The 22965-nt window shown below is 40.0% G+C and overlaps 1 protein-coding gene across 2 annotated transcripts in view; it reads left to right on the forward strand.

Moving 5' to 3' along the window:
* LOC143290462 (dopamine beta-hydroxylase-like) overlaps positions 1-7281 on the forward strand; it is a 22487-nt gene extending 15206 nt beyond the window's left edge. For both annotated transcript variants that reach the window (XM_076599916.1, XM_076599917.1), the window contains 3 exons: positions 1838-1934; positions 2243-2504; positions 4927-7281. In XM_076599916.1, the coding sequence (XP_076456031.1) occupies positions 1838-1934; positions 2243-2504; positions 4927-5262 (695 nt within the window). In that variant the 3' untranslated portion in view covers positions 5263-7281. The remainder of the gene's footprint in view (positions 1-1837; positions 1935-2242; positions 2505-4926) is intronic.
* The last annotated feature ends 15684 nt before the right edge of the window (positions 7282-22965 follow it).

Here is a 22965-nt window from a genome sequence, read left to right on the forward strand (position 1 = left end):
ACCCTCTTGGCCGAGAGAGTGGGGATGTAGATTGGGCAAGACACTGTCCACAATAATCGATTTCTAGCCCAGATGGTCTGGACTGCAGTTACCTCCTCTGCTGTTCTGTTGGTCATAGTCGAACACGAGTGACTATCATATATACATACACATTGTTATTGTTACCATGGGACACCCACTAAAACTAATGAAGACATTCACCACATCAATCCTTTTTTTCACACTTTTTTTTAACCAACAGGGTTGTTAACTTGTGGAGTAACATTGTCACTGCAGGAACACTTATCAATTTTCAGAATCCATTAGATAAATGCTGGAAGGATTATGGCTTCCAAAAAAAATTCTCTATAGGAAGCTAATCATAACATGAGTAATTACGCACTCTAATAAAAAGTTATAAGAAATACTTTTTTTAAAGAAAAAAGGAAAAAAAAAGTCCTAGTGATCAAGGAAAAGGCTGGTATGATATGATATGATATGATACGATATCATTGTCATTGTTGCTGTTAATGTGGTTGTTGGTGATGATGTTGCTGTTGCTGCTACTGTTATTATCATTATTATTTTCAGTTTACCGAACAGGAAATAGAAGAAGGGGAAGCAGCTTGTATTGAACCTGTATCATTTCTGTGTGTCATGCAGAGGTTTCTGTGTGTGGTGAAAGTCCCTGTCCACCACACGCACTGCCTTGGTGGAGTCTTTTGGTTTTAAACAACTTATAGTCGTTCGTTCAAGCAACAATGTATTGGTTTTATCACGCACCCTCTGCAGGTACAAGATAAGATAGAAATAAAACATTATTGTCCATAGATTCACTGAGATTTGTCTTTTGGCTTGAGGAAGCGGAACATCAAACATGTAAAACCACAAAAGCATTTTTAAAGAACATGAACATTCATGATAATAAGCATCACAATAACTTTAAGTAATGATTTTAGTTCACTAGGTTCGAAAAAAAAAAACATGTCATTGACAATGACGTGTAAGATTATCAAACACTCTAAGCTATCTTCCCACTTAGGCTGAATTGTATCACAGTGTTGTAAGCGTGGTTTCCTATCAATGTCTCTATGACTGTGGTACCAGGCAGAAGTCTCATGAAGATTGTATCACAGTGTTGTAAGCGCTGTTTCCTGTCAATGTCTTATGACTGTGGTACCAGGCAGAAGTTACATGAAGATTGTATCACAGTGTTGAAAGCGTGGGTTCCTGTCAATGTCTTATGACTGTGGTACCAGGCAGACGTTACATGAAGATTGTATCACAGTGTTGAAAGCGTGGGTTCCTGTCAATGTCTTATGACTGTGGTACCAGGCAGACGTTACATGAAGATTGTATCACAGTGTTGTAAGCGTGGGTTCCTATCAATGTCTTATGACTGTGGTACCAGGCAGAAGTCTCATGAAGACAGTATCACAGTGTTGTAAGCGTGGTTTCCTATCAATGTCTTATGACTGTGGTACCATGATACAGTCTTCATGAGACTTCTGCCTGGTACCACAGTCATGTGACACTGACAATAAACTACTCTTACAACACTGTGATACAATTTTCATGGGACTTCTGTGTCAATGTCCTATGACTGTGGTACCAGGCAGAAGTCACATGAAGATTGTATCACAGTGTTGTAAGCGTGGGTTCCTGTCATTGTCTCTTTGACTGTGGTACCAGGCAGAAGTCACATGAAGATTGTATCACAGTGGTGTAAGCGTGGTTTCCTGTCAATGTCTATGTCTCTATGACTGTGGTACCAGGCAGAAGTCACATGAAGATTGTATCACAGTGGTGTAAGCGTGGTTTCCTGTCAATGTCAATGTCTCTATGACTGTGGTACCAGGCAGAAGTGAGAAAATCGAGCTGTTCCGACAAGGGCGACTGATGTCTTCCATCACCAATGAAGAGGTCTACAGTTACGACAACCCAATCCGAGTGAAGTGAGTAGCGATAATAATGATGATGATGATATGGCAATAATAATTAGGAGGAAGAGAAGAAGAAAAAGAATGATAACAATAACCATCATCATCTTGATCATCATCATAATGATAATAATAATAATAAAGAGAAAAAGCCTAAAACTGGTATTTAACAGTTATAAAGTTCTTTGACGAAAAGGCACTTTCGTTTTGTTATGTTTCGAACCTTCGTTACTGAAGTTAGCATGTCTAATCCACATGAGTTTCAGGGCTATTACCGGAAGTTTTAAAGCCGTTACAATTTCTGTTCTTTTCTGCTATTTCAGTCACAATCCCCCTATACAAATCCTACCTGGAGACGACGTCAAAGTCACCTGTATGTACAACTCCCGGAACAAAAACTCCACAGTCCTATACGGTGACGGGACAAGCGATGAAATGTGCTACGGGTTCCTCACTGTCTATCCACAAGACGCCTTCCCATACACCACCTCCTGTATCAGCTTTGGCGAGGAGTCTCTCTGCGACCGTTTCCTCGACGATGAGGACTCCGACTCTGACGACAGCGAGGAAAATGACGACGATACGGTAATTTTTTCCTTTTTTTTTCTGCCCCATCATCTGCACCATTTCAGTAGCATTACTCCCACGCCGCTCATTCCGAATCCCCTCATACACAGCCACACCCGGGTTTGTCTGTCGCAGTCCCAGCGTCGGCAGTCCGCAGGGAACCATCGATGTTAGGTCGCCAGGAGGCTATACACCAGACGAAACCCTGCACTGCTGCTGAGTCACTTTGCTGGTGTTCGGTAGTGCCTGTTTTGATTTAACGTACTTAGGACATCACCTACTAATCCCCTCTACTGACGACAATAATGGCTCAGTCGCGGAGCCAGACTGGGTGAGCGTCTCCCCCAGAGTGGAGACTGCCACCACCACGTCCCTCCAACGACAGTCCCCCATGAAGGTACCGACACTGAAGACTTGACATGACTCACCCCAAGCGCAGAAGTGAATGGGTAATCGAAATTGAGGTCCTATTTTTAGTATCTTGATATGGTGGGACCTGTTCATGTCAAAAGTGTGCCTTTTTTTTTTTTTTTTTTTTTTTACAATGCAGGCAATTTAATGACAAATGGGTAATGTCCTATTTTAGTGTTTTGATTTCAGGGACATGTTTTAAAGTATTTTTTGTGTTCATATTTGAATCGATGTTACCTGTAGTAAATGGTGTGGCCCGATATAAAGAGGTTTTTTGTGTTGTTCTCTTTTGTTTTGTTGTTGTTGTTGTTGGTGTTGTTGGTGTGTGTGTGTGTGTGTGTGTGTGTGTGTGTGTGTGTGTGTTTCACTCAATTTTAAGGGTTATAGTGCCTAATTTTGACATGGATTCAATTGCTTAACTAATGCGCAGTCATCTGGCAAGATCCACAAAATCGTCTGCAGTTAACTACGCATTCATTCAGTCTGTGCCAACCAGAGAGCCGCTTTTTCCGTTCTTTGGCTCTCAGCCATAAACGTAAACAATAATTACAAAAACAAAACAAGATGGCGGTCTGAGACGACAGATGTCGATTTGTGTTCATGATAGGGGTAATTTTGTGTTTATTCCAAGTCTGACTCGTGAGTACAAAGGTGGGTTTGTGTTGATTCTAAGCCTGACTTTTGACTGGGTTTGTGTTGATTTTCAGTCTGACTCTTGATTGGGTTTGTGTTGATTTTCAGCCTGACTCTTGATTGGGTTTGTGTTGATTCTAAGCCTGACTCTTGATTGGGTTTGTGTTGATTCTAAGCCTGACTCTTGATTGGGTTTGTGTTGATTCTATGCCTGACTCCTGACTGGGTTTGTGTTGATTCTATGTCTGACTCTTGATTACAAAGGTGGGTTTGTGTTGATTCTAAGCCTGACTTTTGACTGGGTTTGTGTTGATTTTCAGTCTGACTCTTGATTGGGTTTGTTTTGATTTTCAGCCTGACTCTTGATTGGGTTTCTTTTGATTTTCAGTCTGACTCTTGATTGGGTTTGTGTTGATTCTAAGCCTGACTCTTGATTGGGTTTGTGTTGATTCTAAGCCTGACTCTTGATTGGGTTTGTGTTGATTTTCAGCCTGACTCTTGATTGGGTTTGTGTTGATTTTCAGCCTGACTCTTGATTGCAAAAATGGGTTTGTGTTGATTTTCAGCCTGACTCTTGATTGGGTTTGTGTTGATTCTAAGCCTGACTCCTGATTGGGTTTGTGTTGATTCTAAGCCTGACTCTTGATTGGGATTGTGTTGATTCTAAGCCTGACTCTTGATTGGGTTTGTGTTGATTTTCAGCATGACTCTTGATTGGGTTTGTGTTGATTCTAAACCTGACTCTTGATTGGGTTTGTGTTGATTCTAAGCCTGATTCCTGATTACTATGGTGGGTTTGTGTTGATTCTATGCCTGACTCTTGATTACAAGGGTCGGTTTGTGTTGATTCTAAGCCTGATTCTTGATTACAAAGGTGGGTTTGTGTTGATTCTAAGCCTGACTCTTGATTACAAGGGTCGGTTTGTGTTTATTCTAAGCCTGATTCTTGATTACAAAGGTGGGTTTGTGTTGATTCTAAGCCTGACTCTTGATTACAAAGGTGGGTTTGTGTTGATTTTCAGTCTGACTCTTGATTACAAAGGTGGGTTTGTGTTTATTCTAAGCCTGATTCTTGATTACAAAGGTGGGTTTGTGTTGATTTTAAGCCTGACTTGATTAGAAAGGTGGGTTTGTGTTGATTCTAAGCCTGACTCTTGATTACAAAGGTGGGTTTGTGTTGATTCTAAGCCTGACTCTTGATTACAAAGGTGGGTTTGTGTTGATTTTCAGTCTGACTCTTGATTACAAAGGTGGGTTTGTGTTTATTCTAAGCCTGACTTGATTAGAAAGGTGGGTTATATGCTTCTTGTCATTTAGGCCCTATCAGGTAATTTCCTGTTCAGTCCAGTATCCTAGATTCTGGGACCTTTCATCCAGTGACTCTTCTTCCCTGTAGACGGAGCCTCGACCTGGAGCTGGTAGCGACAGGCCACCTACTTCCGGTGACGACACGATAGAGGGATGTAACTGGAGGGTGTTCACCAACACGAGCAGCCCGGAGTTTCGACATCTGGCGGAGAGGTTGTCGGTCAGCTGCGATGCCTTCGGCTCCTGTCGCCGCGAATGCGGCCAACTGTTGGCGAGGTTCGCACGTCATCCCTGTCTCCATGGCGACGCCTGGGAGCACGTGAAGGGCGCGCTGTCACGTTCCATGGAGGGGCTGATGGTGACGGCCCACATCTCCTCCTGCCCCCTGGTCTTCTGCCCGCTGTGCCAGAGGTGCCGGCAATAGCCAGGGTTGTCTGGAAGACATCATCGTGATTGATGAAGGGAAATACCTTTCTTACTTGTTCTGTGTTTTTTGTTGTTGTTGTTGTTGTTTTTGTTGTTGTTTTGCTTGTTTTGTGCTTTTTGTTGTTGTTGTTTTGGGGTGTTTTTTTCGAAAGTATCCAATCCTCTGCATTTAAACCAAGCTCGCTAATGTCGTCAGCGTCATCTACTCGAAATTAGACAATCTTCTCAATTCAAACCGGACTTGCTAATGTCGTCAGCATGATCCACTCTAAATTACACAATCTTCTCCATTCAAACCGGGCTTGCTAATGTCGTCAGCATCATCTACTCGAGATTAGAGGATCATCTCAATTCAAACCGAAGCTTGCAAGATTGTTTTGTCAGCATCATCTACTCAAATTTAGAAAATCTTTTCTATTCAAACCAGAGCTCGCTAATGTCGTCAACGTCATCTACTCGAAATTAGTCAATCGTCTCCTTGCAAATTCAGACCCAGCTTGCTAGATTGTGTTGTCAGCATCATCTACTCGAAATTAGACAATCTTCTCAATTCAAACCGAGCATTGGTAATTTTGTCAGCATCATTTACTCGAAATTAGACAGTCTTCTCTATTCAAACCGGGCTTGCTTTTGTTTGTTAGGTTGTGTTGTCAGACTCGAAATAGGACAATCTTCTGTATTCAAACCGAACTTGGTGATGTCGTGAGCATCATCACTCTTAGATTAGACAATCTTCTGTATCTAAACCGAGCTTACTAGTGTCGTCAGCATCATTAACTCGAAATTAGGCGATCTTCCCTATTCAAACCCAGCTTGCAAATGTCAACATCATTAACTCGAAATTAGACAATCTTCTCTATTCAAACCCAGCTTGCTGATGTCGTTAGCATTATCTACTCGAAATAAGACAATCGTCTCTGCTGATGTCGTCAGTATGACCCACTGGAAATCAGACAATCTTCTCTATTCAATACGCAGCTTGCCAGATCATGTAGTCAGCATCATCTACTGAAGTGGTTAAGAAATGGTTTGTTTGTTGTGTGTTCACTTTTACCATAGGCCTATGATGAAGTGGAGTGATGGCCTAGAGGTAATGCGTCCGCATAGGAAGCGAGAGAATCTGTGCGCGCTGGTTCGAATCACGGCACAGCCCCCGAAATTTTCTCCCCCTCCACTAGACCTTGAGTGGTGGTCTGGACGCTAGTCATTCGGATGAGACGATAAACCGAGGTCCCGTGTGCAGCATGCACTTAGCGCACGTAAAAGAACCCACGGCAACAAAAGGGTTGTTCCTGGCAAAATTCTGTAGAAAAATCCACTTCAGTAGGAAAAACAAATAAAACTGCACACAGGAAAAAAAAAAATTTTTAAATGGGTGGCGCTGTAGTATGGCGACGCGCTCTCCCTGGGGAGAGCAGCCCGAATTTCACACAGAGAAATATGTTGTGATAAAAAGAAATACAAATACAAAACTATCCATCCGAGTCTCTCTCTCTCTCTCTCTCTCTCTCTCTCTCCCCTCCCCTTTTATCTTTGCGATGCTCCTCTGATGGTACATGATAATAATATCTGAGCGAATTGCTGCTATTGACGAACTAATCGACGGGCGCAATAGCCGAGTGGTTAAAGCGTTGGACTGTCGATCTGAGGGTCCCGGGTTCGAATCACGGTGACGGCGCCTGGTGGGTAAAGGGTGGAGATTTTTACGATCTCCCAGGTCAACATATGTCCAGACCTGCTAGTGCCTGAACCCCCTTCGTGTGTATATGCAAGCAGAAGATCAAATACGCACGTTAAAGATCCTGTAATCCATGTCAGCGTTCGGTGGGTTATGGAAACAAGAACATACCCAGCATGCACACCCCCGAGATGGGAGTATGGCTGCCTATATGGCGGGGTAAAAACGGTCATACACGTAAAAGCCCACTCGTGTACATACGAGTGAACGCAGAAGAAGAAGAATACGAACTAATCGTTTTGGGATGTTTGGGTTTTTTTGTTTGTTTGTTGTTTTTTTTGGGGGGGGGGTTGGTTTTTTTTTTTCAAAATATATTTCTAATACTAATATATTCTACATTTACCAGTATCTGTGACGGTACATCAAACAAAATTCCTTCTGTCCTTTTGCTTCCTCCAGCGAGGGCTTAATGAGGGGGAAAGTTTCAGTTTCAGCAGCTCAAGGAGGCGTCACTGCGTTCAGCCAAATCCATATACGCTACACCACATCTGCCAGGCAGATGCCTGACCAGCAGCGTAACCCAACGCGCTTAGTAAGGCCTTGAGAAAAAAAAGAAAAAAGAAAAGTATCAACTGCTTTAAACCCTTTCACCGCCAAGCTCGCATTTATGCACAAGCGTGGTCGAGGATCTGTGTCACTGAAAGGTGGCTATTCCTTGGTCTGTTACCCATGAACCTACTGCTCTTAATGTTCGGTGGTAGGACAGGCCATATTTTCTATACATCGCAGAGGGAATCCCTAGCAATTCTTAGCCACTGTCTTTTCTGGGTTTATACCACAAGGGAATTATGTACTCTAAATTGACTGGCGGTGTAAAGGTTAATCTGTTACCTGTTTGCTCACCGGACGACAATGAAGCTGGTCAATGTAGCACTTCTCCTCGTTTCGCTTCTGTGATCATCAGTTCATATAATCTTTTCAACGCCATGACAAGCATGAACGCAAATATCAGCCCCTCACTTTTTTGGGGGGACGGGTGGGGTAAGGGGGGAGGGGTAGGGTGCTTGGGGAAAGGGGTGTCGAGCTGGGGTGGGGGCGGGGGTATTTAGAAATCCTTGCACACACACACACACACACACACATATTACTTTGGTATGTTTTTGCATTATGACGTTTATACACCTAATATTATATCTACTGTATCAGAAACGTTTTTGCATTATGACTGTTTATACACCTAATATTATATCTACTATATCAGAAATTCTCAACTGTGAATGATTGAAGGGTCCAATTCAATGCTTTTATTTTGTTTTACCCCATTCGCTTGTAGTAACTTTCTTTGGGGGTTTTCCAACCTTTGTGCATTAATTTTGATATCATTTCAGAAGAACTTGAATAAAATATTTTGAAAGCTTTAAAACTATGTGCTGTTTTGTGGACTTCCAAGGTACCTGTTTACATTTGTTTTCATTTGTCCAAAAGTACGTTTTATGTTCGTGTACTGGCGTACATACGATATTGCAAACAGGTATGGATATAGGCATTATTGTTCATGATACAATCAGACACAAAGATATAGACACTTACACACACAGTTGACACACACATACAGTGCACACACAAGAGAGAGAGAGAGTGAGAGAGAGAAAACATGCATACAACTTACAGCTTTCAATCATTGACTTAAAGAGACAGACACAGCTAAATGTTTTTGCCTCTCTCTCTCTCTATCTCTCTCGTGTGTGTGTGTGTGTGTGTTTTACTATCAAAGTGGATTTTCTATTGAATCTTGCCAGGGACAAACCTTCCATTGCTGTGGGTTCTTTTACGTGCACTGTGCGCATACTGCATACAGGATCTTGGGTTTATCTTCTCATCAGAAAGAAAAGTGTAAGGAGTCGGAACGAGTGGTTAGAGGACTTCGATGAGTGCCAGAAAAAAGTGACACACACACACACACACACATACGCACTAGCGCATATTATAAATATGTGTGTATAAATTCCATCGTCAAGTGAACTCCACACCACATTAATGGACACACATTCTTGAACGCCCCCCCCCCCCCCCCCTTATTTTCACCTCATTAGTTCCACACTTGCTGTCACACAAGACAAAGGCATCAGATCAGAACACACCGTTTGTTATTGCATGTTTTATTTTTGGGTAGCAGTTCTTATACATCCACTGATATGACTAAAAGGTAATATTGCGGCCGTGCACGCTGGCAGTAACAAAATCGTAATGCAAATAACAATAAACACAAGCATCATACAAATAATAAAATAACAATAACAAATTAATAATAATAATGATAATAATAATAACAATACAACTACCATCTTCTTCATCACCATCATCAAAAACATACAAACATCTTACAAAATACTTGTAATTAAAAAAAAAATCAGACTGGTCAATTAAAAAAAAAAAAAAAAAAAAATTTAAACACGAAAAAAACCCATACAAAAAAACCGGGAATTCCCAAACACAACCGATGGTGTAAGTTCCTTCATCCACAGGATTCGAACTGCCACACTGAAAGCCTGTCAGTGTGGGTTTACATTGTAAGTACAACGCCCCTTTTCCAATTTTCCGTCTTCTGCAAAATACCTGCTAGAGCTCTGGGGCCTCATGCATGCACCACTGACGAGAGTATTCTTTGTGTGTGTGTGTGTGTGTGTGTGTGTGTGTGTGGAGAGAGAGAGAGAGTGAAAGAGAGGGAGAGAGAATATGACTGAGTGCAAGTACGCCACAAGTGCACAGAATCGCACACAGACGCGTGCGCGCGTTTGTGTGTGTGTGTCTGTCTGTGTCAGTGTATGCCTCTGCATATGTACACGTGCATATACGAGAACTATGCATCCATACATGTTTACTACAAAATAATGCTAGTAGTTCCCCCACGCCCACCATCACACACACACACACACACACACACACACACACCTCACTCTATCCCCCAGTGTCCCACTCTCCAGGGGAACTAACTTGCTCTCATGGCCAGTATAGTAATGGGGGGGGGGGGGGGGGGAAACAAAGACAGGGAGGACAGTAAGGTCAGGAGTTCCGCAAGCAGGTGCTGCACAGTGGAAAAAAAAAACATGTTCACTTGCACACACGTGTAACACAAAAGGTACAAGGCGGGAAGCGAAAGGTAAACCTACTATGCAAATCATCGTGACTAGTTGTGAGCTAGTGTACTTTTTCCCTGCAGAAGACAAGCAAATTACAGAACTGGGAAAAAAAATATACAATTTTTTTTTTTAAAGTAAATAAATAAAAGAAACTATATGGATAAAGAAAATCATAATTGAAAAAAAAAAGAAAAAAAAAAGGCAAAAACTTGAGAGAGAGAGACAGAGAGAGACAGGCAGACAGAGAGAGAGATAGACAGAGACGGAGAGAGACAGACAGACAGAGACAGAGAGTCACAAAGGACAGCATTCCTCGTGTTTTTGCCAAGTGAAGTACTGCGTTAAGGTGAAAGAAACAGGTGGCAGATAAAAAAAAATTTTAAATTAAGGATAAAAAAAAAATTAAGTCAACCCTGACTTTAGAATACCGGAAAGTACACAAGTCTGCCAATGGAATGGTTACACAATACATTAAATGAATAAATAAACAAAAGTTTCGATCAATAAATCAATAAAAGAATTAAGTGAGCAAGATAAGTGAAATAGGCAGTATGGCTGGATGAGACGACAGGAAGGTGTTAACATTAAAAAAATAAATAAATAAATAAATAAACAGACAAACAAAACAAACACACAAATGGGCGCTAGCAGAACTCGCACTAGCTCCAAACAACTTTAGAGACACTAGTAACTTACAAAGGACAAAGAGAAGGAACAGCAGTATCACTGAAGACCTTATGATACAAAATATTCCACATACATGGACATGTCTTTGGTATGGCTGTTAAGTAAACTGCCATGAAACGGGACGAGAGGGACACAGCAAGTGGAGCAATATATATATATATGTATGTATGTATATATACATATATATGTGTGTGTGTGTGTGTGTGTGTGTGTGTGTGTGTGTGTGTGTGTGTGTGTATATATATACACGTAGACAGACAGACATAACAGCCTAGGACACTGAAGGGACAGTGAAGAAACATGAATGTCACTGACAGCAACGGACAGACCAACAGAGAACAAAAGACACTACAGGACAGGGGCCCTGGGGAATGTAGAAAGGCTGCCGAGAAACAAACGATAGAAGACGACAAAACTCAAAGCTCAGGACTAGAACTAGGCATGGGACGGATGGGACATTACTCTGGGGGGTGGAGGGGTTAGGGGGTGAAGAGGGGGGGGGGGGAATAATGTTTAAAATAACAAAATATTAAAATGGAAATTAAAAAAAAAAAAACCCCAGAGAGCACAGAGATTTGCTGAGTGAGGTTGAAAATCATCAGGCCAGGGACTAGATTTGAAGCAAAGCGGAAGTAACGGAACTAAGAACAGTGAAGTTCATGTCAACAGATCAACAGGAAGGATACTAAGGGAGGAAAACAAGTGCAACTAAAACAATTCTTCTCTCGTAAAATGATTTCACACACAAAAAAAATTTTTAAATCAGAATAAACAAAACAGGGGACAGGAGAAATGTAAACCTTTCATATACAGCAACATGAAGTCATATGAATCCTCTATAAGGGAGATAACCACTTGAGTCTGTAATGAAACAACACAAAAACAAAAAGACAATTTTTCATAATTAAAACAACAACAACAACAATAATAATAATGACAACAACAAAACAACAATAACAATAATACTAAATAACAAAAATAATATGAAATGAAACGGAAGAATAATGAGAGGGGAGAGGTTGGGTTCAGGGTTGAGGGGTTTGTGAGAAGGCTGGGGGGGGTTGGGGGGGAGGGGGGAGGGAGGGGGGGGGAAGGTGTGTGTGGGGGGAGTTTTTGAGAATTATATAAACTCTTCAAAGACAGCAATTAGGGCCACTTGAATTCTCTAGGGGACAGAGTCCATCTTTAAGCATGACTGCAGTTTAATCCCCTGATGAGAGAGATGAGGGAGAGAGAGAGAGGGATATATATATATATATATATAGAGAGAGAGAGAGAGAGAGAGAGAGAGAGAGACAGAGACAGAGAGAGACAGAGAAAAAACGAGCAAGTGAGGGAGATGTGAGATGTTTCTTGGAGACGCAAGCATTAACAACCACACCACATTACCAGTAGCATTTCACATGATCAATCAAGCGAAGCGCACACCACTATACATATATTACACTTTCTTATTGCTTTCACAGAGTCAACATGGGCAAGCATAACAGAAACCTGACACATCAAGGCTAAACACAAGACAGCCATGGTAATCTTATAAAAACTTTTCTTCTTTTTTTTATAAAGGCATGAGCATACATAAAATTATGTTGGTACGCTTACTGATTGTACAAGTTTGGATTATTGCGCAAAGGTGTATGGTCCGTTGGTAACTTTTTCGCCCAAAGTTCTGCTTTGTAAACAAAATATGTACGTCCATATACATATAATACAGATTTTTTTTTTTTTTAATCAATTCATATATTTGAGCAAATTATAATCTTATGAAACTATTCTGATGTCATCTACAAACATGAATACGGAAATATCATCTTGATATACCTACAAGTGCACACAGTTGGGATAAATGAATAATTATGGAATACAAAATTGTATGATTTTTTGCACCTTACATGTCCGTTACTGGGACCACCCCTTCCCTGTTTCACCACCCTGTGAATACCCCCCACCCCCCACCCCCCAACCACACACACACAAAAAAGCACACATACACACACTTGTACACACACACACACATATTTATCTGGGACAAAAACTGTTGGGACATGTTCCTATTCCCCGTGCATTTGAACTGAATTTTGGGGGAGGCATTCATTAGAAACAATGAACACTTTTCCACACACACACAAGCAATAAGATACATGTATCATCTAAAATCACATTCACATTAATGGTAATATACAAACCACACTGGCCACTGTTATGTTAAACATGTTTCTTATGAAACAAAAACGATAATTCAAGCACACATATACATAAAATCATTAAACAAAATGGGGTACATGCAACAACAATAAACATACACAAGCTTGAATCTTCTTTACCGCAACAAAGACACAATGACAAAGTACAAAGAGGTGTTTGTTCACAAATGAAGTGATATAAGTCTTCCAGTCATCACACACTTTTTGAAAGGCAGAGTTGTGACTACCAGGTGTGTGTGTGTGTGTGTGTGTGTGTGTGTGTGTGCATTGCATTGTAAGTGTGTGTGTGTGTGTGTGTGCGTGTGTGTGTGTTATTCTGTGTGTGTGTGATACTTGAGTACATACATGAGTACAGCTCGGGTTGTTCTCAAGCAGTGGAGGAAAAATAATGCACTTTTTTCTTTGCCTTGCCACACACAGCCACACAGACAAAACAATGCATCGCAACACAACACAACACACACACACACACACACATGCACATACACAAATGCTGATGCTCACAAATACTCTATTCTCTTCTCAAGCAAAATAAGATTTAACCATCACACAGACACACACACCGAACACTGCAATGCTCACAAACACTGTGCTGTAGATTTCTCAAAGAAAAAAAATAATAAACCATCACACACACAACATATAAACACGCAGTTTCATCAAAGAACAAAATCCTGGGGGGAAAAAAACAAACCCTTATCACAGTATTGCACCTATCCACTATTTTTCTTTATATATTTAATACTCCATCTAATCTCACAAAAGAAACCTGGTCTTCAAAGTGAATGCTTAACTTAACCCCTTAACTGCTGCTGTCCCCAGTGAGAATGCTCATCAGTGAAGGGCTGTCACGTCACTGGGATAAAACAAGAGCTTACACTAGCTACAGGTCAGGTTGTCAGTCACCATTCTCTATCCGGACTTTATCCTCCAGGGATTGCATCCCTTTTGTTACGGAAAACAATGACACCACTGACACACACACACACACACAGACACCCCCCCCCCCTCACACACACATGCACACACACACACAGAGGCACGCACACACACACAGAGGCACACACACACACACAAATGCATTAACTGCTCTTCAAAACTCATGCCACACTACACTGACTTCATTTCACCAACAGTTAAGGGGTTAATAAGAACAAGGGCAGTGGAAGGAACTTTTACAAAATAACAAAACAGTGAATGTTTCCTCCTTCATGCATGTAAAAAAAAAAAAAAAAAAAAAAAAAGATCAGATAATGTCAGACCAAAAAAAAAAAAAAAAAAAAAAAAACACCCCACGATTTTTCTCTACCATGTATCATTCTGAAGATCTACATCATGGTAAATGTCATAATGAAAGTAAAAAGCAGGGACTTTATACATTTGTGTGTCTGTGTGTGTGTGTGTGTAGAAATCTTGGTCAATCCCAAGTATTTAAAACTGGACACCTCTATGTAGAAGTCAGGCTGCCTACACACACACACATACACAAAGAGACGAAGCCATGAAGACGATAACTGAATCCTCCATGCATAACACTTGCACAGAAACAATTTTCTGATACAAACACAGACCCTGCTTCAAGAAAGTGAAAACAACAACGCAGACAACATCAAGAAACAACAACAGCCATAAGGTAATCCATCAACAAAACCTCATCCACAGTAATACTGAAACCACAAACTCTACAGACACTCATCAAGGTCACCTGACGTTATAGCAGAAACAAGGTTCATATCATAATTAACTCCATTCCTTCCGACAGACAGACCATTCACACTTCACCTGTATGCAGCGCATGTGTGTGTGTGTGTGTGTGCTGTGTGTATGGGAACGTGTGTGTGTGTTGTGTGTATGGGAAGTGGTGTGTGCGTGTGTTGTGTGTGTGGGAAGTGGTGTGTGTGTGTGTGTGTTGTGTGTATGGGAAGTGGTGTGTGTTGTATGGGAAGCGGTGTGTGGGTGTGGTGTGTGTGTGTGTGTGTGTGTGTGTGTGTGTGTGTGTGTGTGTGCATGCGTGTGTTGTGTATGGGAAATGGTGTGTGTGTTGTATGGGAAGTGGTGTGTGTGTGTGTTGTGTGTGTTTGTGTATGGGAATTGGTGTGTGTGCGTGTGTTGTGTGTATGGGAAGTGGTGTGTGTGTGTGTGTGTGTATGTGTGTGTGTGTATGGGAAGTGGTGTGTGTGTGTGTGTGTATGGGAAGTGGTGTGTGTGTGTGTGTGTGTGTGTGTGTGTGTGTGTGTTCTTAACATTGTCAGGGTTTTCTTTTTCTGGAAGGAGTAGGTGGAAAGAGGGCATCCGAGAATAAGGCTGACAACAAACCCATATGCATCTTCTTCCCTTAGGTGTAGGCAGCCAACACCCACATGCCTATCAACAAACTGCTACACTTGTGTTAACATTTCATCACAGCAAAATTACACACACTCTGCACTCTTAAAACTGAATTCTTCTCAGACATTTGATCTTAAAACTAAATTCTTTCTCAAGACACTGTGAAAAAGGTGAAGAATATAACAGTGGACAGATGATAATGTTAATTCATGAGTAACACACAAACATAAGAAATATGTTTTGAACATATAAAAAGAGATATATTTTTAATCTTATACATACTGGTACATATAAAGAAAATCTCTTTGGTCCGTTCTTGAGCTGTAGGTGAATATTTGAATATCCAGCACGGTAAAGGGAAGTACAAAAGTGCCATACTGATGGGCTGAGAGCAGAATAATATTAGAGACAAAGACACATACACATGCATTCTCTCTCCTTCTCTGGGCTTAACTCTCTCCATACAAACGGCGAAAGAGACGACGTTAACAGCGTTTCATCCCAATTACCATCATCAAAATATTGCAAGCGGAACGCTCTTATACTGAAGAGGTGAATGTTGACAAAGAATACCACAGTTCTGATGATGGAAGCTAAAGGTTGGGTCATTGAGACACCCACTGGACATCCGAGGGGTCTGTGCAGAGGAGAAGAGAGGACTGGCCGTACTGAGTGAGTTAAAGTGTTATCTGCACAATTTCACAATGAAATCTTGTCAAAAGAGATATGAAATGAACAGACAACATAATATATTTGATGTGTATATTCAAGTGCTAACACTGACGTAATGTGTTTTTTTTAGAATATAACCATTATTATCATTATCATTATTATTATCATCATTATTGTTGTTGTTAGTATTATTATTGTTACTATAATTATCAACATCATCATCATTATCATTAGTAGTAGTAGTAGTAATGGTGGTAGTAGTGGTCATAGTAGTAGTAGTAACCCAGATTTAAGAAACTATTTCTCTCTTTCCTGCACATAATGTGTCTATGTACTCATCATTGACAATTCATTTGACTTTCAAATCTTACAACTGAAAAAAAAAAAAAAAAGCCAAAATAGAGATAAAAGCAAAACTGCATACTTGTTTCTTTGTATTTTCTTCTTTTTATTTTTATTTTCCAAAATAATTTTCATGATGGTTTACGCTAAAGTCGGCAATACAAGGGCATCCAGGAGTCATGACCTGGGTGCAGCCCAGCCCCCTTAGAGTGTAAGGAGTTAAGGGCCGAAACACTTGACTGAGAGGGGGTGGGGGTGGGGAGGGGAGACCTTGTACTGTCCAGCTCTCCCTAGAGTTTCTTATCACTTATCACAGACCTTCACCATCCCCACCCCATCTGTATTTCTGTATTTGTCCCTTGCCGGTTCAGACCCTTTTTCTCTTCTCTTTGATACTCATTACACCCTTGTTGGTGACAGTGGTGATCATGTTTTGTATGCAACAGCTCCTTACATTTTCATACTATGTCCTCCAAATCAACCCCTCCAGTGCCAATACCTGGCAAAGCGACATGAATGTGTTACACCCATAACTTATTAAAAAATTTACCTGTACTCTTTGTCATTAAAAATCGAAGTGTACTGAAAATGGCTTTTTTTTTTTCTTTTTTTTCCCATTGATGTTTTAACACACAAAACTGAAAATATTCATTGAAAAAAACATGATTATGCTTCAAAGAATGAAATCTATTTCTGAGTTTGAAAAAAAAAAAAAAAAAAAAAAAAAATTTCCTTTTGATATGTCACTAAAAATATATAGTAAATTCTTTTTTAATGACATTTTTCAAGGAATACTTTCAAATGTTTCTTTGGACAAAAACCACCATGCTGATTGTCATCAGTGCAGCATGGGACATTCAGCCCAACCAGCAGTAATAAACCTGACGAACGAAACAAAACCCACTTGAACTGGATCAGTCACACTGCAGTCGCAAGTCAGTCGAGGACAAACAAGATATATCATGCTTGATCATCTGGGGGCTTTGGGGAAGTGGGGAGGGGGAGGAAGGTCTTGGGGAGGGGTGGGGGCGTGGGGGGGGGGGGAACATGAGGCGTATGTGAACTAAACATTAAAAAATATATACTTCTCTTTGCAATCATGCATTTATTGACATATGTACTCTATATTCTCTGCACATAAATAAGTTATTTCTCTAAAGCATACTCAATAAACATCTCCCCAAAGCACCCAAGACACATTCAAGCTTCCCTCCAGTATGCCAATATTCTGCACAGCCTACTTCTCACGCCTTTCATCTTTCTCCACCCGACTCATATCAGGTCTGATCACTCGAGTGAAACACTATAAATACAATGCAACGACATTTCCGCTTGTAACAACACTTGCTTGATATACCAATGCTTCTGCTTGTAATGGCCTTGTATTGATGTACCAATAGTTCTGCTTGTATTCACACTTGTATCAAGTGATTTACTGACACTTCCGCTTGTAATGTAACTTGTTCTGGTGTACCAACACTTACGTTTGTTATACAACTTGTATTGATATACTGATACTTCTGCTTGTAATGACACTTGTACTGATGTACCGATACTTCCACTTGTAATATAACTTGTGCCTATGTATTAACACTTCTGCTTGAAATACAACTAGTAATGATTTACTGGCACTTCCGCTTGTAATGACACTTGTTTTGATGTAATACTTCCGTGCTTGTAATACAACTTGTACTGATGTACCAACACTTCAAGTTCTTGTAATGACACTTGTATTGATGTATTGATACTTTCACTTCTAATGATGCTTGTGCTGTTGTACCAATCTTCAAATTCAATTGCAAGTGGTCTGTTAAATCACGATGGAGGCACAGCACAATATATGAACAAGGTGATTCAGACTGGAGGATGAAAACACCATACTTTGTGTTCCTCCATCATTATGGAAAAGTGATGATGAAAGAAAGTGATGTCACTTCAAAGGTAGCGGTGATGGCTGTACCATCCAAAAAACATAACTTCTGCTTTTGTTCATCAATTCATATTTGATTCACAGCATTCACAATTAATCAAACAAGCAGTATGTATTGTCAGTTTTATTAAAATATATTCATAGAAATTTATGAAAGACTGGGGATTACACAGAACTGATTCATTCTTGTGATTCTTTTATCTTTGAAGTCGTTTCTTCTGGCAGTTCAAGAACAGTCTAACATATACCGCAAGTTCCTGGAGCATTTTTGCTTTGTGAACATTTCTTAAGTCAATAACACACACAACTTTTAATCTCACTGTGCTTTCAGCATTCGCTCGAAGTCCTTGAAGGTTTCAGAAGTGCCACCCATACTCTTCCCCACATCCACATTTCAGTACCTGTCAGTCAACGTGTATCAAAAAATGGTCACTACATTAGCCATAATGTCTAGTAAACAGTGTTTCAATATCATCTGTAAATACCAGTTTTAACACAAGGCTGGATCAGTGGATGCTGAATATGGATATACAGCATGCAGGAAACCAAACATTCCACACACAACACAGATATGTACTACACTGTATGGAAAAGACTAAATGTATACCAACTCTGATTTCAAATCCATCACAAGTTGATTTCATATACCATCTTATATTCCCATTTTGTGTCTCCATCTTATCCAGTCCCTGCAGCTGACCAGTTCAGATAACAATACTACTATCCAGTGCGACAAGCATCCTGTGACCTGCAAATAAATGAAAAACAAAAGAAGAAAAAAGAAAAAAAAAATCCCAAATACGCAGCTGACTATAAGAAGCAAGGTTAAAACAAAAATTAAAAACATGCTGATTTCTTTCAAGTCACCATTTCAAAGAAAACCCAGTGTTCACTTTCTTCCTTTTTATGTTCACCTCACTTGTGGTATTCATTAACTCAATACACTGGCAATATAGTGACACATCATATTTCAGAAAATGAAAAAGACAATACAATGTCTGTCTTCTTCGTCTTGTTCCATTGCTGAAATGGCCACAAAAGTATCAACTATTCATTATGTCTGACCAACAATCTTACAACATTCCAGCTTTAAAAGAACAAAACCCACAAAAACCCCCACCAACAATGCAAAACACTAGGAGGCATGTGCAGGCTCAAGCACATGCTATTCATGTGTCCATAACAGCGCTCTTTCCAACCACAAAGAGCAAGTGTGCCTCATTTCCAAGCACCAATAAAACACATGTTCCAACAATCACAACTTTAAAGCATCCAAGTTGGGTTTTCTTTCTTTTCAAAAAAAAAAAAAATCATTGTCTGAGCACTAGTGTCACATTTCATGTTATTTACATGGTATCCATTCATAAAACTAGTAATGCCCTTATGCCGCAAGTTATAAGATTCTTCTGAACACACACTCAACCACAGTGAACACAGACGTGTGTGCACATGCTCACACACACACACACACTGACATTCATGCACACACACAACCTCTCTCACTGAGACTTGGTCTTAAAACAAAGTTTAAAATCCCTTTGCGTAGACGCATACAAATGTTCAAGTAAGCGTATGTACCCAACTTATTCATTTTGATCGGTTCAAATTTGCAGCAAAAGCAAGCTAGAAAATAAAAGAAAAATAAACAGCCTTAATATCCCAAAACTGATCCCAAAACACAACGCATTTTATGTAGCTTTTTTTTTTTTTTTTTTTCCAAAGCTGCAGTTATCAAATTTTACAGCGTATCATTGAAATAAAAATCAATTACAAAGTACACGTCTACAACCCATTGTACACATATATCATGTGTTTAGCAAATGCTGTATCTATACATCAATGTGCGATGTGGTTAAAAGCCAACCTGTGCCCAGGTATTAAAAACAAATCACATATTATAAACATCAGAGGGATGCAAGTACTTCACAGTACAAGATTATCTGATATTCTGACAGCATTTTCCTTTTAAGACAACCATCCCCTCTTCCATTCCACTCTGCTCTCTCTTTTTCTTCTTCCGAATATTAAAAAAATAATGTTCTGCTTTCTCCCTTCTCTCTTCTCATTGGTAACTAGTTGTACTTTGCCTGCTTGGTATCCATAACATACACCTTTCTTTTCTTCTTTCATTTCTTTTTGCTGCCCCATTTTCCGTGTTGTTTACAGTGGCACTGTCTAGTCCCTATCTATGATTCAATCACTGTGTGCATCATGACTCATCCAAGAACACATACACACCCTGGATTTTTTTTTTTTTTTTTTTTTTTTTTTTTTACTGAAGTAATTTTCTGTCAGCAGATTTACAATCCTCTTAATGTACTTGTACACACACACACACACACACATAAACACATTACACATACTAAGTATTTGAGGACAACATGAAAACATATAGACGGTGCAGGTGGTGTGTGCGCGCACACACATACACACATATATACACACAACACACACATACACCACATGGTAGGTAATACTGCTGAGCAAGCCTGGACTTAAAACAGTTAGATCCAAAAGGCTTTTTTGTTCCCTGCATATTTCCCCAAGTGCCATTGTTGATGCTGTTGTTGCATGTCCCATTCATCTACAACACACACACACAAAAAAAAAAATCCACAAAACTAAAACTTTTTAAAAAAAATTCAACTCAACCCCTTTTCCCCATTCCCACCACCCCCCAAAACAAAAAACAACAAAAACAAATCCCTCTTCTCCGAGTACTGATTTTGCCCAATCACTCAGTTGCTTCCCTTGAAACAAGTTACACTACTTCTGTATTGCATTGGGCACATTCAGTTTCACTTTCTCGATCAGTTGTATTTTCAGTCTGAGCTTTAAGTTGTTCAACAGTGTTTTCAAGGGGGTTGAGCATGTTTCTGATGACGCTGTATGCGTTTTGTGCTTAAAGTATGGCCTCGGATGTTATTGTGCTGGTCCAAGGCACTGCAGTGCACCTGCACTGATGGGGTACAAAGCACTCAGCTGTTGCAGGGCTGGTCCACAGACACTGCAGTGCAACTGCACTGATGGGGTACAAAGTGTTCAGGAATAGCTTACACTTAAACTCGAGTTCAACACTTACCCAACTGAAAGAAAGATATAACAAATGGAAGCAACAAGGTCTTAAATGATTTCACAATGAACATGAACATACACACTTATGACATCAACAACATCCTGAAGTTTTGCCCTGAGATAACAACACTTTTAGTTGAATAGATAGGGAGGCTGAAAAATATCTGTTTATAAGTTTTCACAATAAACAATGTATTGTGTATGAGAGCTTTAAAATGATAGACTTTTTTTTCCCCTACATAAGTATTACAGTGACAATTATCATTTTCTTTGCAGCGTGCTGTCTTCTTCGCCTTCTGTATCCATGGGTTGCATCTCCCATGTACACTCCTATCTATGTTTTTATGTATATTCAACACTGTTACCCTGCCAAGCAGGCAGCCACATGCCATTTTCCAATGTATCTGCTTTCAACAAATCACTTCCAATATATTCACTGCATTTTTTTTTCTTTTCTTTTTTATGCTTTTTTTTTTTTGATGATCAAACTGCCTGCAGTTTATAATATACAATGGTTTCAAATGTTCAAATTAATGCTGACATGATGCATGTGACCTTGACCCTGGGAGCAATTCTGAAGAGATAGGAAACGGATGAGTTTATCAATCATACATCACTGCAACAGACGCATGCACATACACATAAACAGATGCATTGCACATTCACCACACACACACACAGGTGTGTGTGCATGCGCCAACTACAAGCACACACAGAACAAAACACATACACACATACAAACACACAACGCACAGACACACACACATGATACACACACAGGAGATGGCTCAGGGCTAATACATTTACAATGACATTTTGTTTTTGCACGAAATTTTGATGACAATGTTACAGAAATGAAACTGGTGGAGAAGGAGAGCAAGTCTGAAACAAAATAAAGGGACATATTATGTTTGGATTGGAACTGAGAACAAAATTCAACCTGATAAAGAAAAAAAGAAAAAGAAAAAAAACATAACACCACCAAAAAACAGGTGTGAAACAAACAACAACAGTAACACACACACAAACACACACTCCTATTTAAATTTGACACTTCTGAAAACTATAAACAGTTTCCATCTGTCCCTCTGTAGTGTGAAGACACTCAATTAAAACCATTCTTAAAAACAAAACCGGAGTCTGCAATAGTGGGTCACGGTTAACTATGTGTAATTAAACCAGCAGTGCAAGCTCAACCACAGTCAAGTCTTTTTTGTCATGCCTTCTTTCCACATGGGAATATCTTCTAACTTAGCCCCACACAACATCTCTTGTATGTAAAGTCAACACAGGCAGCGAAAGAAATGTCACTTTTGTCTTACTGGCACACATTACACAAACAATACGATGAACCGTTTTCTTCACCTGGAGAAAAATAAAAACAACCAATTCCTGGAACACTCATGACAGAATCACACTGGGTGAAGTCCATGCGTAGTATTGATTGGAAGGATGTTGCTGATGCACAGAGCCAGTCCTGAGCTGGCCCTGTTTTCACTCTTCTCTCATAACTGTGTTTCCCGCACACGCAACCAGACAAAATTCCATACTCTTTCCAGGCCTTCTTCACACCAAACACAAAAAATGAACTGAATCAAACATGTGTCTGCAACACCACTGATGAAAGAGATCAGTGGATATCCCA

Source organism: Babylonia areolata, chromosome 15 (genome assembly GCF_041734735.1).
Source record: "Babylonia areolata isolate BAREFJ2019XMU chromosome 15, ASM4173473v1, whole genome shotgun sequence".
Lineage (NCBI taxonomy): Eukaryota > Metazoa > Mollusca > Gastropoda > Neogastropoda > Buccinidae > Babylonia > Babylonia areolata.